The sequence below is a fragment of the Trichechus manatus genome, unplaced genomic scaffold (assembly GCF_000243295.1).
Source record: "Trichechus manatus latirostris isolate Lorelei unplaced genomic scaffold, TriManLat1.0 scaffold00162, whole genome shotgun sequence".
NCBI classification, from domain to species: Eukaryota; Metazoa; Chordata; class Mammalia; order Sirenia; family Trichechidae; genus Trichechus; species Trichechus manatus.
In genome coordinates, this window is record NW_004444098.1 from 1,371,760 (window position 1) to 1,388,581 (window position 16,822).

At 41.0% G+C, this 16,822-nt stretch overlaps 2 protein-coding genes across 7 annotated transcripts in view; one reads left to right on the forward strand and one right to left on the reverse strand.

Annotated features, from left to right (window-relative positions):
- Nucleotides 1-8,718, reverse strand: part of MOSPD2 (motile sperm domain containing 2) — a 56,407-nt gene extending 47,689 nt beyond the window's left edge. For both annotated transcript variants that reach the window (XM_004386333.2, XM_023740689.1), the window contains exons 1-2: nt 8,626-8,718; nt 8,402-8,471 (exon numbers count right to left, since the gene is read on the reverse strand). In XM_004386333.2, coding sequence (XP_004386390.2) covers nt 8,402-8,471; nt 8,626-8,634 — 79 coding nt within the window. In that variant the 5' untranslated portion in view covers nt 8,635-8,718. The remainder of the gene's footprint in view (nt 1-8,401; nt 8,472-8,625) is intronic.
- A 354-nt stretch (nt 8,719-9,072) lies between these two features.
- FANCB (FA complementation group B) overlaps nt 9,073-16,822 on the forward strand; it is a 345,837-nt gene continuing 338,087 nt past the window's right edge. For all 5 annotated transcript variants that reach the window (XM_023740692.1, XM_023740693.1, XM_023740690.1 and 2 more), the window contains exon 1: nt 9,073-9,174. The gene's annotated coding sequence lies outside the window, so the exon portion shown is untranslated. The remainder of the gene's footprint in view (nt 9,175-16,822) is intronic.

Here is a 16,822-nt window from a genome sequence, read left to right on the forward strand (position 1 = left end):
TTTTCTTCCTTTCCTGTCTTTTTAATGACCTCTTGCTTTCTTCATGTATGATGTCCTTGATGTCATTCCACAACTTGTCTGGTCTTTGGTCATTAGTGTTCAGTGCAGCAAATCTATTCCTGAAATGGTCTCTAAATTCAGGTGGGATATACTCAAGGTCATATTTTAGCTCTTGTGGACTTGCTCTAATTTTCCTCAGCTTCAACTTGAATGTACATAGGAGCAATTGATGGTCTGTTCCGCAGGTGGACCCTGGCCTTATTCTGACAGATGATATTGAGCTTTTCCATCATCTCTTTCCACAGATGTAGTTGATTCGATTCCTGTGTATTTCATTCGGTGAGGTCCACAAGTACAGTTGACGTTTACGTTGCTGAAAAAAAGGTATTTGCAATGAAGAAGTTGCTGGTCTTGCAAAATTCTACCATGAGATCTCTAGTGTCGTTTCTATCACCAAAGCCATATTTTCCAACTTTTGCATTCCAATTACCATTAATTATCAATGCATCTTGATTGGATGTGCGATTAATTTCAGAGTGCAGAAGCTGGTAAAAATCTTCAATTTCTTAACCTTCGGCCTTAGTGGTTGGTGCGTAAATTTGGATAATAGTCGTATTAACTGGTTTTCCTTGTAGGTGTATGGATATGATCCTATCACTGTCAAGGAGTTCATTGTCAAAAAGAACATTTCAAGATCTATCCTGAAGTACAATGCTGTCAGTGACAGGATAATATCCTTAACAAATTATTACTTGTTAAATGTTTTGTTGTTTCTCAGAATACTTTTATTTTATATATTTTAATAAAATCATAAAAAACTCAACATTATTATGGATATTGTAAGGTTTATAACTGAAATTATTTTAATCTTTTAACTCTGTATTTTTATAAATTTTCTTTAAAAGTATATCGGGCACTGTGATTAAAAGTCTGGTTATTTACACTAAATATGTACAGATGGTAAAACCATATGTCTAGTAACAGAATTAATAAGCTGTACAGACCCACAGGGCCCCCAGAAGCCTGCTCTCCTAGGCTATGCTTACCCTGCACAGTTTGACCAGACAGCTCACCCTCTCCTACCATACTCTATACTCATCAATCATGCCTCTGATGATGGTATAACTGGACAGAGATAGGAAAGCATAATTATAAAAACATAACCTTAGATTGTTAGGTAATAGAAGGAAATGGAATCTGCAACTCACTCTTAGTGAGAACTGAAAATCCTGGACTTAGGTTTACTGCAACTAGTCTTTAGATGAAATCTGAAAAAGCTGGAGAGTCAACTTTTTTATATGGATCCAGACCCTACAGAGTTTAATAATGCAAAAATAACATGTTCTCAAAGTGGTAACAGACTACGTTGTTGTTATTTTTGTTAGGTGCCACAGGGTTGGTTCTGACTCATAGCGACTCCCTGTATAAAAGAACGAAACATTGCTTGGTCCTGTGCCATCCTCACAAAAGAGGTATGTTTGCGCCCATTGTTGCAGCTGCTGTGTCAATCCATCTTGTTGAGGGTCTCCCTCTTTTTTGCTGACCCTCTACTTTACCAAGCATGATGTCCTTCTCCAGGGATTGGTCCTTCCTGATTACATGTCCAAAGTAAGTGAGCCCTGGATAATTATAATGTGGTACTAGAAATATAAAAGGAGTAATTTGGCTCTAGAAAGACACAGGAGGCATGAGTGAGTCTTTGATAAGCTTTTGGCTAGATTTCTCTTACTCTTGTGTTTTACTTGACCTCACTCTCTCTTGGTGCAGGGGTCGTTCTTGTTTGCGTGAGAACATGATAAGCTGATTCAATAACTTATATGGAAGAACAAAGGACCAAGAAGAGGCTGAAGAAGTGATTTTCACAAAGAGGAAAACCAAATGACCCATAAAGATATGAAGAGATGCTCAACCTCATTGCTATTCAAAGAAATGCAAATTAAAACCACCATGAGATATCTTAACACATCTATATAAATAAAAACAAACCAGACCTGTTGCTGTCAAGTCAATTCCGACTCATAGCGACCCTACAGGAAAGGGTAGAACTGCCCCACAGGTTTCCAAGGCTGTAATCTTTACGGAAGCAGATTGCCACATCTTCCTCTGGTGAAGTGGCTGGTGGGTTCAAACTGCCAACCTCTTGGTTAGCAGCCGAGTGCTTAACCACTGTGTCACCAAAGCTCCTTAAGAGATTAATAAGTAACACCAAATGCAGGAAAAGTAACTGCCCCCAGAAGGGCAGGGATGGGGACACACAGGAGGCTTTTAAGGTACCGGGAGGTTCTACTTCTTTGGATGAGTGGTGAGTACATGGGTGTTTACTTTATTCATGTTTTATAGATTTGGTACATACATTCTCAAAGTAAAAAACTAAAAAGCAAAAGAAAGCAAAATTAAAAGACTAGAAAAAGTCATTAGTGAGAGAGAGAATTATTTAACTTAATAGCAATGGAAGAAACCACAAAGGAATGGGTAATTTGGAATGGAGTCCCTGGGTGGTGCAAATGGTTAAGGTGCTCAGTTGCTAACCGAAACGTTGGAGGTTGAAGTTTACCCAGAGACACTTTAGAAGAAAAGCCTGGTGATCTATTCCAAAAACATCAGCCACTGAAAACCCTATGGTGCACAGTTCTACTCTGAAATACACAGGGTCACCATGAGTTGGAATCGACTCAATGGCAACTGGTTTTTTTGGTTTCATTTTGAATAGATCCAAAATATGAAAAAAAGTAAAAAAGACATAGGAAAGACCCATACCAATATTAAAAGCCATACTAATAAGAAAACAAATGTTGAAACTGGAAATGGCTGTAAACATATGAAAACAATGCTTACCCTCATTAGTAATATAATGCAAACTAAAACAAAGACCCATCAGTTATAATTTTAAGGATTTAATCTGAACTACTCTACAAAAAAAATTATTAACAAAAACCTGGAAAGAATCTAAATGTCCAAAAGGAAAGGGCTATTTAAGATAAAAGTTAAGAAAATTACCTTTTATCTACAGAACTGAAAATTAAGAGACAATGTTAAAATGTTGCTTACTTCATAAATATGGAAAATAAGATCATGTTAACAAACATAATATGCAAAATTACATACAGAATGGACTTTTTAGCTATTTTTTTAAATATACAGGAAGAAAGACTAGGAAAAAACGTATCGACTTTTAGAGCTATCTCTGGGGAGAGATTGATTATGGGTGACTCTTTAGGCTATTCTGATATCCAAATTCATTTAGATGAATTCATAAACAGTGAAGTGAAACCTGTGAGAGGTGGAACTCGACTGGACTGCCTTGTTTTTCCGGGTCTTGCAAATTTTCTGCCTTTGACAGGGTGCAGTCTTACCACCTTTCTATTGCTCTCTATTAGTGGAAAATATTTGCGTTTTCCTTCTCTGACAGGTTTCCGCCTTACACAGGTTCCGGCTTTCACAGGTTTTACTGTACTTGTAAAATCAGAAAACCAACCTAGTAAAAAAAAGCCCCAAGTTCTCCATGGCTTTCCATACCCACTAAAGTACAAACTCATCACTTTGCTGTCTAAGCCTCTCTACAATACAGTCCCAACTATTTTCAGCCACACGTGCTTACCTTTCCTAAGGCTTATCAAGGTGGACTTCTTAATTGCTTCCCAACATAGTCCACATCTCACCTCAATGCTTTAGCTCCAACCATTTAATCTTCCTGGACCACACTGTCTACCAGTCCAAGTGCCACCATCCTTCAAAGTTCATGAGAAACACCCCTTTTTTATGAAATTTTTCTAACTTTGTGCTAACTCAGTCATCCCAATCACCAGATGTTATTTCTCCTTGTCTTTGACTCCAACAGAATTAATTTTAGCACTCATATTACTCTTGATACAATTTGCCTTAACTTTAACAGTTATCTGTTTTAATCCTTCTACTGGATTGTAGTCATTCAGGAAAAGGCTCTAGCCTTTAGTTCTTTCTCTAATACTGACACACTCCTTCCCAGAATTTAGCACATAATGAGTCTTTGAGAAACTGAATAAATTATTGTCACAAGGGATTAGTCTCTCGCCTTGGCCACAGGGAGGAGGAAAAGAGAAGGGGAGATGTTTCTCATTTGAGACTCAGCATGGAATTTCTCACAGAAACAATGAGATAACAAAACAAGTACTATTAGTAATCCATAAGATGTTTACGGACTTATATTTTATTCTTTTTGCCAGCTTAAAAAAATCTATCCATAATCGGTAGCTTAATTTCTATGGAAACAAAAATGTGCTTGGAATTCCCAAGAACCTACCTCTAAGAGAGTTTTTGGAGTATAAACCCAAATCAGTTGCCGTCGAGTTGATTCCAACTCATGACAACCCTATGTGTGTCAGAACAGAACTGCATTCCATAGGGTTTTCAATGGCTGTGATCTTTCAGAAGCAGACTGCCAGGCCTTTCTTCCGAAGTGCCTCTGGGTGGATTCGAACAGCCAACCTTTTGGTTAGCAGTCGAGAGCTTAATGATTTCTGCCACCAAGGGACTCCTTTTGATATACTTGTAGATAAGATATATTTCCCTTTAGGACAACATATATTACCACATTTGCTTAAGTCGGCCTTAAGCCTCTTTTGAAACAAAATATTGTTAATGACAACAGACATGGCAAAAGACAGAGGAAGAAGGAAAGCAGACGTTCTAAACATACTTGAGTAATTTCTAAAAGCTAAATTTAAAAGGGAAATCACTTTCTGATTAGGCAAATGAAAAAACTTTACTGCTTTCTTACTCTATCAGATTCTACCTTTATCAGGAAACTGAAACCTTAAGGTGAGAAAGTCGTTAAAGGTTTCTATTTTCCTTTCCCATGCAAGTCTTTAAATAATATTTACAATCACTGTGCAGATAGATAACCCACACATCCGTGTAGAAACACACCCAACTGTGTATATTTAAGGACAAAACTCTCCCTATGTGCTTAATGCTACACACTGCTTTACTGTGAAATAATCCTTGTCTTTACGAGAAATAAGGAGTCCTGGTGGCGCAGTGGTTACAGCACTCAGTGGGAGAAAGATATGGCAGTCTGCTTCTGTAAAGATTTACAGCCTTGGAAATCCTATGGGGCAGTTCTACTCTGTCCTATAGGGTCGCTATGAGTCAGAATCGACTCCATGGCAATGGTTTATGAGACATATGGTGAAGGTTCCTCTGTCAGATTTTGGTGGAGGAGGAGGGGCAGTTAGGACAGTTCTTAACACAGAATGGGACTAATTTCCCTATATGTATATATTTAAGTATTGCTATATTCATTCCACGAGTATGTACTGAGAACTGTGTTAGCTATACAGAAGAGTATAAGACACACAAGACACTTGCCCTCAATGCCCATAGGCTGCACCAGAAAGCACATACGTTCTACTGGAGAAAATGAATAGGTCCCTAGGGTGCAAAAGGACTGTACTTGACTACTAACCTAAAGGTTGGTAATTCGAACCCACCTAGTGGCATTGCAGCAGAAAGGCCTGGCAATTTGCTTCCGAAAAGATTATAGCCAAGAAAACCCGATGGAGCTTTGTTCTAATCTGTAACACACGGGGTTGCCATGAGTCAGAATTGATTTGACGGGTTTGGAGGAAATGAACAACAAACAAGTAAACAAATATAACAAGATAATTACAGATTATGGTTAAGAGCTGTAAAGGAGAGAAAATAAACAAAAGAGAGACAGGGAGGCAGGAAGGCTATTTAATAGTAGCAAAGGCTTCTCAGACACATTTAAACCAAGATGGAAAAGAAAAGAAGGACCTGGCCATGCACACCACCCGGGGAAGAGCCTTCCAGGCAGAAAGAAGTGAAAAGGTCCTGAGATGGAAACAGACTCAGTCTATCTGAAGAACATAAAAGAGGCAGTGTGGCCAGTCATGTTTTTCAAACCATGGGTTATGTTTATAGGTTAAGATGCCAATTTTGTGGGTCATTGCATTTTTTAAAAAGGAAGTCAAATAGAAAAAAATCACAGGGTCACATGCTTTCAGAGTAAGTACTCTTTCATGAACTTTTGTTTCAGTTATACTTGTGTGTACTGGGTTGCAATGTACAATGCATTTCTTCCTATGGGCGGTGTCAAATTGAAAGCCTCTGTGAGAGATAGTACTAAGCAAGGAGAGTAGTAACAGCTGAGGATGGAGAGGTGGGTAAGAGCAAGACCACTGCAGGCCTCCATAAAGAATTGGGGTTTTATTCTAAACACAGTGGGAAGGCACTGGAGGGTTTCAAGTTGGGGAGTGACACGATCATGGTGTAGCAGTAAGGTTACCGTAGTGAAAATCAGAAGACCTGAGCTCTAGCCCTGGCCTATCCACGAACACCAGGGATTTTGAGGAAATCACTTAAACTCTCTAGACCTCACTAGCTTCATTTTAAAATTGAGACATTTGGACCAAGATGACCTTTAAGAGCTTGTCTATTGCTAAATTTCTATGACTATATTCTGCTTCCTCTCTTAGGCATAAGTAAATTGGGGAGATACTAGCACTAGGTCAAGCTCTGGGTAGCTTCTTAAAATACTATAAACCCTTATAGTTTATACAAGAGTCACATTTCTATAGAAAGCAATTTTAGAATTATCTCTTTACTGGAACCAGTTATGTTATTAGAAATAAGATGGCTGGGCTAAAAGGGAATCACGTGCTTTTGCCAACTCTCTGGTGCAAAGCTTGAGTATGAAGGAAATTGGCAGGGAGGCATGAAAAGACTGACCAGATTACTGGGAACAGATTTCCTTACTTGTTCCAGGTATAATCTGTTGTTGTTAGGTGCCATTGACTTGATTTTCAATTCATAGCAACACCATGTGACAGAGCAGATTGCCACATAGGGTTTTCTTGGCTGTAGTCTTTATGGAAGCAGATCGCCAGGTCTTTCTTCCATGGAACGTCTGGATAGGTTCGAACCGCCAACCTTTTGGTTAGCAGCCCAGCACTTAACCATTGCATCATCAGGGCTCCTTACTTATCTAGGGGAGTCTAAAGTTGCAAGGAACCTCAGCTGAGCACTAAAGACGTTGAAAGTTAACTCCTTTCCCAGTAACCAAAATGACTACTGAGTAAAAAGACTCATTTAAAGTCTACTACATGCTAAGCCATTAGACAGCCTGATATATGCTTTTTCACTTAATCCTCCTAACCATATTATTCCCATTAAACAGACATGGAAACAGGGGCTCAGAATAGATAAACTATTAAGTGGCAAAGTCAGGATTAAAACAAACAAAAAACCAGTTGCCGTCCAGTCGATTCTGACTCCTGGTGACCTCAGGTGTTTCAGACTAGAACTGTGCTCCATAAGGTTTTCAACGGCTGAGATCTTTTGGAAACAGACCGCTAGGTCTTTCTTTCAAGGTGCCTCTGGGTAGATTCGAACCACAAACCTTTTTTTTTTTTTCCTTATGATTACGGGGTTTACTAGGGAAGTAACATGTTACAATTCAGGATCAAGAACAACTCAGGATACAGTTCTTCTAACAGGCCCTCAGGCACTCTGCCCCTTGGCTCTGCTCAGGCAAGCGTTACAAAGCTCTTCAGCTCCACCAATAAGGGCCTGGGGGCCTCCGCAGAAGTCTCCTGCCTGAAGGCGATCAGCTCTCTCACTCCATGGGTCATCATGCCCACTGTAGCTGCCTGCTTTGTGGGCTGGGAAGCCCACTACGCCATGCGGCACCGGTATCCTGTCGAACCACCAACCTATGCATTCTTTCTTAATTCTATATGTATAAAGAATTATCCTAATTTTTTCAAAGTTAATGTACAAGTATTATATCATCACATAAGTACCTAACAACCCAAGTATCTGTGACATCTGGACACAGAATGTCCAACCAGTAAATCAAATTTGGACTCACAGGTGCCTTGCTAGGTACAGTGAGAGATGAAAAGATAAGAGCTTGTTCCAACATTGCAGGGCCTACTCTGTGGGTAGCATGCTGGGTGGTATGAAGTGGAATAAGGCAAAACAACCAAGGAATTTGCATCTCCAATTTAAGTCCAAGTCAATAGTATTATGGCAGGTGCCAGGTTCATTTTCTGGACTGCTGCTGGTGAAAGGTCAGCAGAGGAACCATGGAGTGGACAGTTCACCTGTGCCCTGGGCCTAACAAGTGTTCGCTAAGTTCCATAAACAAGCGGAGATGCTAGAAACTCGCTGCTTTCCAACTTACACTAACCCTTTAAAGGAAGCAATGAACGTCCACCTGCCCAACTGGTGCAGGATGCACGGCAGGTTATGGAAACAAAAACCTCGCAAACGCGCAGCGCACCATCCCTGTGAGGGTCCAAAGTGTCCCTAATGCCGCCCAGATACACCCACAAACACCTCAGCAAAGTTGGGAACGCTCACTGCACGCCCGCCTCAACCCTGAGAACGCGGTACTCACCTGCCAAATACTCAGCTTCGAACCTCCGTCGGGTCTCTGCGATGAGCATGGCTTTAATCTGGGCCTGACTCTGGAGGGGAGACAGGGCAGGACCCTTAGACACCACACTCGCCATCCCGCTTCCCCCCAGCCCAGCCCACCTGTCCCCGGGCACCAGGCCCCTGGCCCTCAAAGGCGGCCTTCGGGGTCGGGGGGAGCCGGCAGCCGTGCAGCCGGTTCCTCACCTCGGCCATGGTCGTGCTCACAGGTGCCGTCGTCGCCGCCCGAATCTCTCAACACCAGCCAAGCGGTCCCAAGCATAGACAGAGGAGAGCGGGAGGAGGAGGTGGTCGCGTGACACCGGAAGGCGAGCGAAGGAGCCGCCACGCTGCCCAATCCAATGCGGTCGTCTGGGTCTGGGGCGGGACCAGGCAGTCAGCCTGACGCTCCATTCGCTGCTCATCTGAGTCCCGCCCCTCGACGTCCCCCGCACATGCGGCCCCGCCCCCGCCATTGGCCGGGCCGGCGCTTCTGCGCCAAGCTCCGCCCCTGAGAACACAGCGAGACCTTCGGTTTCACAACACTCCCCATAGGCCCCGCCTCCTCATCCTCCCTAGCAACCGTTTCCCGGCAGGCTCCGCCGGCTTCGCTCTCTTGGCGCGCGACCGGGCCTCCGGCCCGCGCCTCCCAGGATGCAGTGCGCTGGCGGGAGGTTCGGAGCTTTTGGCTGCTGCACCCCGGTAGGGCGCCGGAGAGGTGCTGGCTGCACGACCTGGGAGCAGGGGCGCGCTGAGGTAGGGCAGGCGCGTCTTTCCTTCTCAGCCTTTGCCGAAGCTGGGTTTACTCCCATTGTCCCCGCATTGCGGGAGAACGGGAGGGGAGCGGGCGACTGGGTCGTGCCTGAGTGAGCCGCGCCTGTGCCTGAGGACAGTGGCCTCGGAGAGGTCGTCGCCTCTGTCCTCAGGCCTTGTGAGCGCCCCTGAGTTAAGACCTATGCTCCAGAATCCCCACCTCCATTCCTAGTTTGATACTTTGTCAGGTTCCCGGCCTTGGACGTGCTGGTGGGAGGGACGCATCCGGCAGAGCCCCCTGGGGTCCTCTCTGGCCTAGGCACCCCGTTACGCTTCCCGTGACCTGGCCTGGGGCTCCCTTCTCGAAGGATCCAGTTGGCTCTCAGCCTCCTCAAAGTACCTTTGAGACGTTTTGGGGGGAATGTTTTTATGGTGGCAAGATTGCAAAGAACATTTTCTCTACCATGTCTATCCCACTTGGAGTGTGAGATAGTTGGCAAGGAAAATATCTTTGAAATCTTTAAAACAAGAGTGTAAGGTTAAATTAAAGGATGAAAAGTGCCCAGTGGTTATTAGCAGGGGCCCATGAACCAGTAAGCAAGGTATGCACGGGCTTACTTGTGTTTATTTACTAATCTGTAGTGCACAGTTTCACCTGTTTTTCACCACCTCAAACACTAATCTGTAGTGCACACTTTCACATGGGTTTCACCACGTCTTTGATGTGCCGAGCCATGAGTTAGATTTATAAAGTACTGGAGCAAATTTTATGGTTGTCCATTAAAAATGATAATTGAGAAGATCTTTAAACTCTGTGCCTCCGATTCTTCATCTGTGAAACGGGATAGTTTCATAAAGATGTTGCGATAAATAAATGAGTTGATCCAACATGTTTAGAATAGTACCTGGCACAGAGAAGGCGCTCAGTAAATATAGTCATCTTAGGTAAACACAAAATATTCAATGTTTATGTGTTTTTATTTATATAAGTAGTATACTGCAGTATACATTTTTCTGCAACTTAACTCATTTTTGAAATTTAGTCACAATGATACACGTAGCTGTAATTCATTCCTTTTAACTACTGTATAATATTCCATCTAATCAATCCTCTATTGGTAGTTATTGAGGCTTTTACTATTTTTTTATATTACAAATAACAGCACAGTGAAAATTCTAGAACAGTGTCCTTGTGCACATATGGGATTATTTCTCTGGATTCATGTTTAGAAATGAAATTGCTGCATATATGTATTTCATTTTACTGCCAATTTTTAAGTAATCTTAAAATAATCTCCTGATTGCTTTCTTCCTCCAGTCTCATCCTACTTCTGTCTTCAGCACTGTCACATACACTTGTAATTCATAAGTATATCCTGTGATTTCTATTTTTGAGATCTTTCAGAGGTTTATCATTGCTTATAGGAGAAAGTTGAAGTCCTTAGTATGATGTAAAAATCCTTCTTTAACTTAATCTTCCCTGATTTTCCAACTTGGTGTATCATCACTCCCCCACATTCACCTACATTTCAGGTATACTAGGTAATGTTGGGAAAGGGAAAGAGAAGATTGATTCTGGTTAAACCCCAACAAATGACTTCTAATTACAAAGGCAGAAAAAAGTTTTACCGGTGGACCTATTCTGTAGTCAAGTTAATATACTTAGGTTAAGAATGTCTGATAAATGTTGTAAAAAGGTCATCTATCACTGTTGTTTTCATAAGTTTGTTTAGTATTAGATAAAATTTTTAGTTGAGTATATTAATTGCTTAGACCTTTCCCCCAAAGATACTTTCTTTTGGTCACAATTGATACTGTTTCTTATAGACGTTGTTTGGGTTTCATCTGTATAGATATTATAGTACTCTTAGGCTCTTCCTGAACTAGACTGATAGTGTATAGTGCCAAAAATGAATTTATTAGCATTTAAAGGGAACTGCTTTTTATTTGGAGGGAGCAAGTAGAAAAGAGGGGATGAGGGTGATAATTGATTGCTGCCATGGATTGAATTATGTCCCCCAAAAATATGTGTCAACTTGGTTAGGCCATGATTCCTGGTATTGTGTGGTTGTCTTCCATTTTGTGATTGTGATTTTCCTGTGTGTTCTAAATCCTAATCTCTGCCTGTGGTTAACGAGGCAAGATTGGATTATGTTGAAGAGGATTAGGGTGGGATGTAATACCCTTGCTCAGGTCACATCCCTGATCCAATGTAAAGGGAGTTTTCCTGGGGTGTGGTCTGCACCACCTTTTATCTTACAAGAGATGAAAGGGAGGCAAGCAGAGAGTTGGGGACTTCATACCACCATAAAAGCAGTGCTAGGGGCAGAGCGCATCCTTTGGACCCGGGGTCCCTGTGCCTGAGAAGCTTCTTGACCAAGGGAAGATTGTTGATAAGAACCTTCCCTCAGAGCTGACAGAGAGAGAAAGCCTTCCCCTAGAGCTGGGACCCTGAATTCGGACTTCTAGCCTCCTAGACTGCGAGAGAATAAATTTCTTTGTTAAGGCCATCGACTTGTGGTATTTCTGTTATAGCAGCACTAGATAACTAAGACAATTGCTAACCTACTATATTTACATTAGCGTGTATAGTATTGTTTTCTAGTGTACACACATATCTGGTTTCATTTTATGTACTTTGATGTAATACAGAAAAAGAACATCTCAAATTAATTATGTAGTGTTTTATAAATAATCTTCTTCCAAATCTTTATTTTTTCAATAGTTGTAACAGAAGATAAAAACTGATTTGAGCTACCAGTTTTCTTCTGCAGTCACTGTTGTAATGGTTCTAAGTAAATAGTCAAATGACCAGTAGGTTGAAATAGTAAACCTGGAGCCCCCATAATCAGCCTTTAATTAATCAGTGATTGCTTATATTGGGTTAATACCCTCTAAATTATTCCTTAATTTGCCTTGTTGCCAGGTATATTTTTATCCAAAAAAAAAAATTTTGCCTCTTTTTCCATAGGCTTGCAGGTTTTATAAACATATACTGAGAATTTTGTTGCAACAGTGTAAAATATAACAAGTATACACAGATATGTGAATTCAGTAAGCCTTGAGATTATCACAGAAAGTTTGAGGAAAAAATATTTATCTTCATAAATAAATTAATGTATTAGCATCTAATTTATATTTAGCTAGCTCTGAAGGCAGTCTATTTTAAATAACTTATTTTTAAAATGTGCATATTTTTGTGAATGCTGTTGCTGTTAGGTGCCGTCGAGTCGGTTCCAATCCACAGCAACCCTATAGGAGAGTAGACCTGCCCCAGAGGGTTTCCAAGGAGCGGCTGATGGATTTGAACTGCTGACCTTTTGGTTATCAACTGAGCTCTTAAACTACCACGCCACCAGGGCTCCATTTTTGTAAAGAGTATTTAAAAATTAAGACTAACAACCTTTCACATAACAGTCATTTATGTTTTTAGATTTGTTGGAATCTTAAGTCCATGAGAATAAGTTTGTTTTGTGTCTAACAACAAAAAAAAAAAAAAAAAACCAAACCCATTGCCGTCAAGTCAGTTTTGACTCTTAGCGACCCTGTATGACAAAGTAGAACTGCCCCACAGGGTTTCCAAGGCTGTAATCTTTACGGAAGCAGACCATCACATCTTTCTCCTGTGGAGCAGCTGGTGGGTTTGAACTGCTGACCTTTGGGTCAGCAGTTGAGCGCTTAACCACGGTGCCACCAGGGCTCCTTTCTTGTGTCTAGAGATCATGCAGAAAGTAGGTTGAGTTAGGATTATAACAGGGCTTTGAATGCGTACTAAACTTTACAGCACTAGTTCTCAAACTTTTTTCTCTACACCATCCATACGTTCAGTACACAATGTTCAGCATCTGTCTCGTAATAATTCTAGGATTACAGATCTATTGAATAAGGGGAGAAGGGGCATGCATGTTTGAGTTAGGGGCCAGTGACAGGATCAAGCTTGTGTTTTAAAAACAATAGCTGAGGTAGCAAAAATAAATTTATATATGTATTGAAGGGGAGAGAGACTAAAATCAGGGAGACCAATTAAGGAGTTTTACCTCAGACTGAGAGGTAATCAAAACCAAATTCACTGCTGTCCAGTTGATTCTGACTCATAGCAACCCTATAGGATGGAGTAGAACTGCCCCATAGAGTTCCAAGGTTATACTCTTTACAGAAGCAGATTGCCACATCTTTCTCCTAGGGAGCAGCTGGTGTGTTGGAACTGCCGACTTTTCAGTTATCAGCTGAGTGCTTAAACCCTGTGCCACCATGGCTCCTTGCCTGAGAGATAAAGGCCTGACTTATAGTAGTGGCAATTGAAACAGAGTTGGAAGATAATTGAGGTTTCTAACTTGGTGATGACATTAAAAGAGCAGAATGTAAGAGGCCTAATTTTCCTAGTCTAACTTTGTCAGGTTACAACAATACGTACTATCAAGTTTAGTAAAGGGGGAGATTATACTGGCTGTTTAGCGCTCTGATTCTTCATACTTACTATCATACTGTGGATTTTGGTAAGTGAACCAGAGCCCTGTGTTAATTAAACATTAGTTTTGACATTTAATATTAAAATCCTTTACAGTATTAAAATACAGAGGTTATTTTTGTTGACTTTTAATATTATTCAGAAAGCTGAAAAACCTTTGAGTAGGTAGTAAAAGACAATGAGTTCTCAGATCTTTATCTCAAAGTCTAATTTTAATGCTCTTCCTAGAAATCTTCTAAGAGACTTTACATGTCTATGGGAATTTTGAAATAAATTATTTATACATTTTGATGTAATGTAACTAATATGTTTATTTCCTTTGAAGTAAAAGATAATTTCATAAGTAAAAGCCACACCTTTGATTTACCTGCCTATCTTCTTTACTGATGAAGGTGAAACTACTTTGTGATACATATTGTCCCAGATCTTTGTATTAATTGCCTAACAACAAACCAGTAAGCCAGTGACTTCTCCTAGTTTTGTATTTTAATAATGTATCTCCAGTTATATTAGGTAGTAGATTGCATGAAATTCTCAAAAACAGATATCATTATCAATATAATCTTTAAAAAATGCCATAGAGTAATATATTAGTTATCTATTATTGCATAACAAATTACTTTAAAACATAGTAGCTTAAAGCAATAAACATTTATTATCTCACAGTTTCTGTTGGTCAAGAATTTGGGAGCAGTTAGCTGGGTGGTTCTGGCTCAGGGTCTCTCCATGGGCTTGCAGTCCATGTCTGCTGGTGCTGCGGTCATCTGAAGGCTTGTCTGGGGCTGGAGGATCTATCCCAAGAAAGCTCACTCATGGCTGTTGACGGAAGGCTTTAGTCCCTTGCTGGCTGTTGGCAGGAAGTCATAGTCCCTTGCTATGTGTACCTCTCCATGGGACTGCTTGAGTGTCTTAATGATATGGCATGTGGCATCCCCTAGAAAGTGATCCAAGAAAGAAGTCAGACAGGATGCCACAATGCTCTTTATGACCTAAAGTTAAACACTATCACTTCTGCCATATTCTACTGGTTAAAAGCAAGTCCCAGTGCTCAGCTCTCATTCAAGGGGAGGGGGAATTAAGCACCACTTCTTTTTTTTTCTTTATTTTATTGTACTTTAAGTGAAAGTTTACAATTCAAGTTAATCTCTCATACAAAAATTTATACATACATTGTTGTGTGACCCTAATTGCTCTCCCTATACTGTGACAGCACACTCCTCCTTTCCACCCCTGATTTCCTGTGTTCATTCAACCAGCTCCTGACCCTCTCTGCCTTCTCATCTCACCTCCAGACACGAGCTGCCCATTTAGTCTCATGTATCTACTTGAGCTAAGAAGCACACTCTTCATGAGTATCATTTTCATTTTGTGTCCTATAGTCCAGTCTAATCTTTGTCTGAAGCGTAGGCCTCAGGAATGGTTTTAGTTCTGGGTTGACAGAGAGTCTGGGGGCCATGCCTTCTGGGGTTCCTCCAATCTCAGACCATTAAGTCTAGTCTTTACTAGAATTTGAGTTCTGCACCGCACTTTTCTCCTTCTCCATCAGGGACTCTCTGTTGTGTTCCCTGTTAGGGCGGTCATTGGTGGTAGCCAGGCACCATCTGGTTCTTCTGGTCTCAGGATGATGCAGCCTCTGGTTTATGTAGCCCTTTCTGTCTCTTGGGCTAATACTTTCCTTGTGACTTTGGTGTTTTTCATTCTCCTTTACTTCAGGTAGGTTGGGACCAATTGATGCATCTTAGATGGCTGCTTGCTAGCTTTTAAGACTCCAGACGCCACTCATCAAAGTAGGATACAGAATGTTTCCTTAATAAACTTTGTTATGCCAATTGACCTAGATGTCCCCTGAAAGCATGGTCTCCAGACCCCTGCCCTTGCTACTCTCTCCCTCAAAGTGTTTGGTTGTATTCAGGAAACTTCTTAGCTTTGGTTTAGTCCAGTTGAAGCACCACTTCTTGATGGAGGTTTATCGAAGAATTTGTGATAATACTTTAAAATCACAACAAGTGATGTATTTGGAAACTAGACAGTAAGGTGTGACATCTCCAATTTAAAAGCAGAAACTAGTCTTTTAAACAGAATTGCCTCGGTAAATCAAAATTCTTTCTATAAAATGCAGGCTAAATTAAGTTAAATTTGTAGTTTATGGTCCACAGTGATGCTTTTTTCTAAGTGGAATATTGATAGATTTTTACAATAAAGGAACAAAACTTAAGCCTTTGGAGTTTGCATCTTGTTCAGAGAAAAGCAATATTGCTTAATTGTCAGTTACCTAGTTTTCAGTTATTTCTGAAATAATTGAATTTACTGGTGTACAAAATGATCCACAAGTAGGAGAAAAGAGAGTATGAGTTAGAGTCATTTACAGTGGAGCAGGATCTTTCAACATTCACATGTTGTTACGTACGCAACTCTTGATGTTTTTAAGGTTAGGCACTATCTAAACCAGAGTTGGTGATGATGATGGTGGTGGTGATGGTAATGATGATGATAGCAGCTAACATTTAGGGAGCACTTTCTGCATGCCAGGCTCTATTTTAATTGGATTAGATTATTTAATTCCAATACCTTATGAGGTAGATACTGTTATTCCACTACCACCGGTTAGCCTTGAGTCAATTCCAGCTCATGGCGACCCCATGCATGTCAGAGCAGAACTGTGCTCCATAGAGTTTTCAATGGCTGTCATCTTTTGGAAGTAGATCACCAGACCTTTCTTCCAAAGTGCCTCTGGGTTAGCAGCAGGGCTTCAAAGGTTCCTCTCTGGTTGGAACTCCTGCTGAGAATTTACATTTCTAGCAAGTTCCCTGAACTTGATATACTGAGTCAGAATCTACATTTTGACAAGATTCCCAAGTGATTCTTATGTAGAAGTTCCTGGGAACTTGTTAGAAATGCAAATTCTCAACAGGGGTTTGAACCTGAAGAGACAAACCAGTTGGAAGCCCTGGTTAGCAGCCAGGTGCATTAACCATTTGCACCACCCAAGGACTCCCGATACTGCTATTACAACCCATTTATAAATGTAGAGCCCTGGTAGCGCAATGTTTAAGAGCTTGACTGCTAACCAGAAGGTCAGCAGTTTGAATCCACCAGCCGCTCCTTCGAAACCCTGTGGGGCAGTTCTGCTTTGTCCTGTAGGGTCGCTGTGAGTTGGAATCGACTTGATGGCAACAGTGTTTT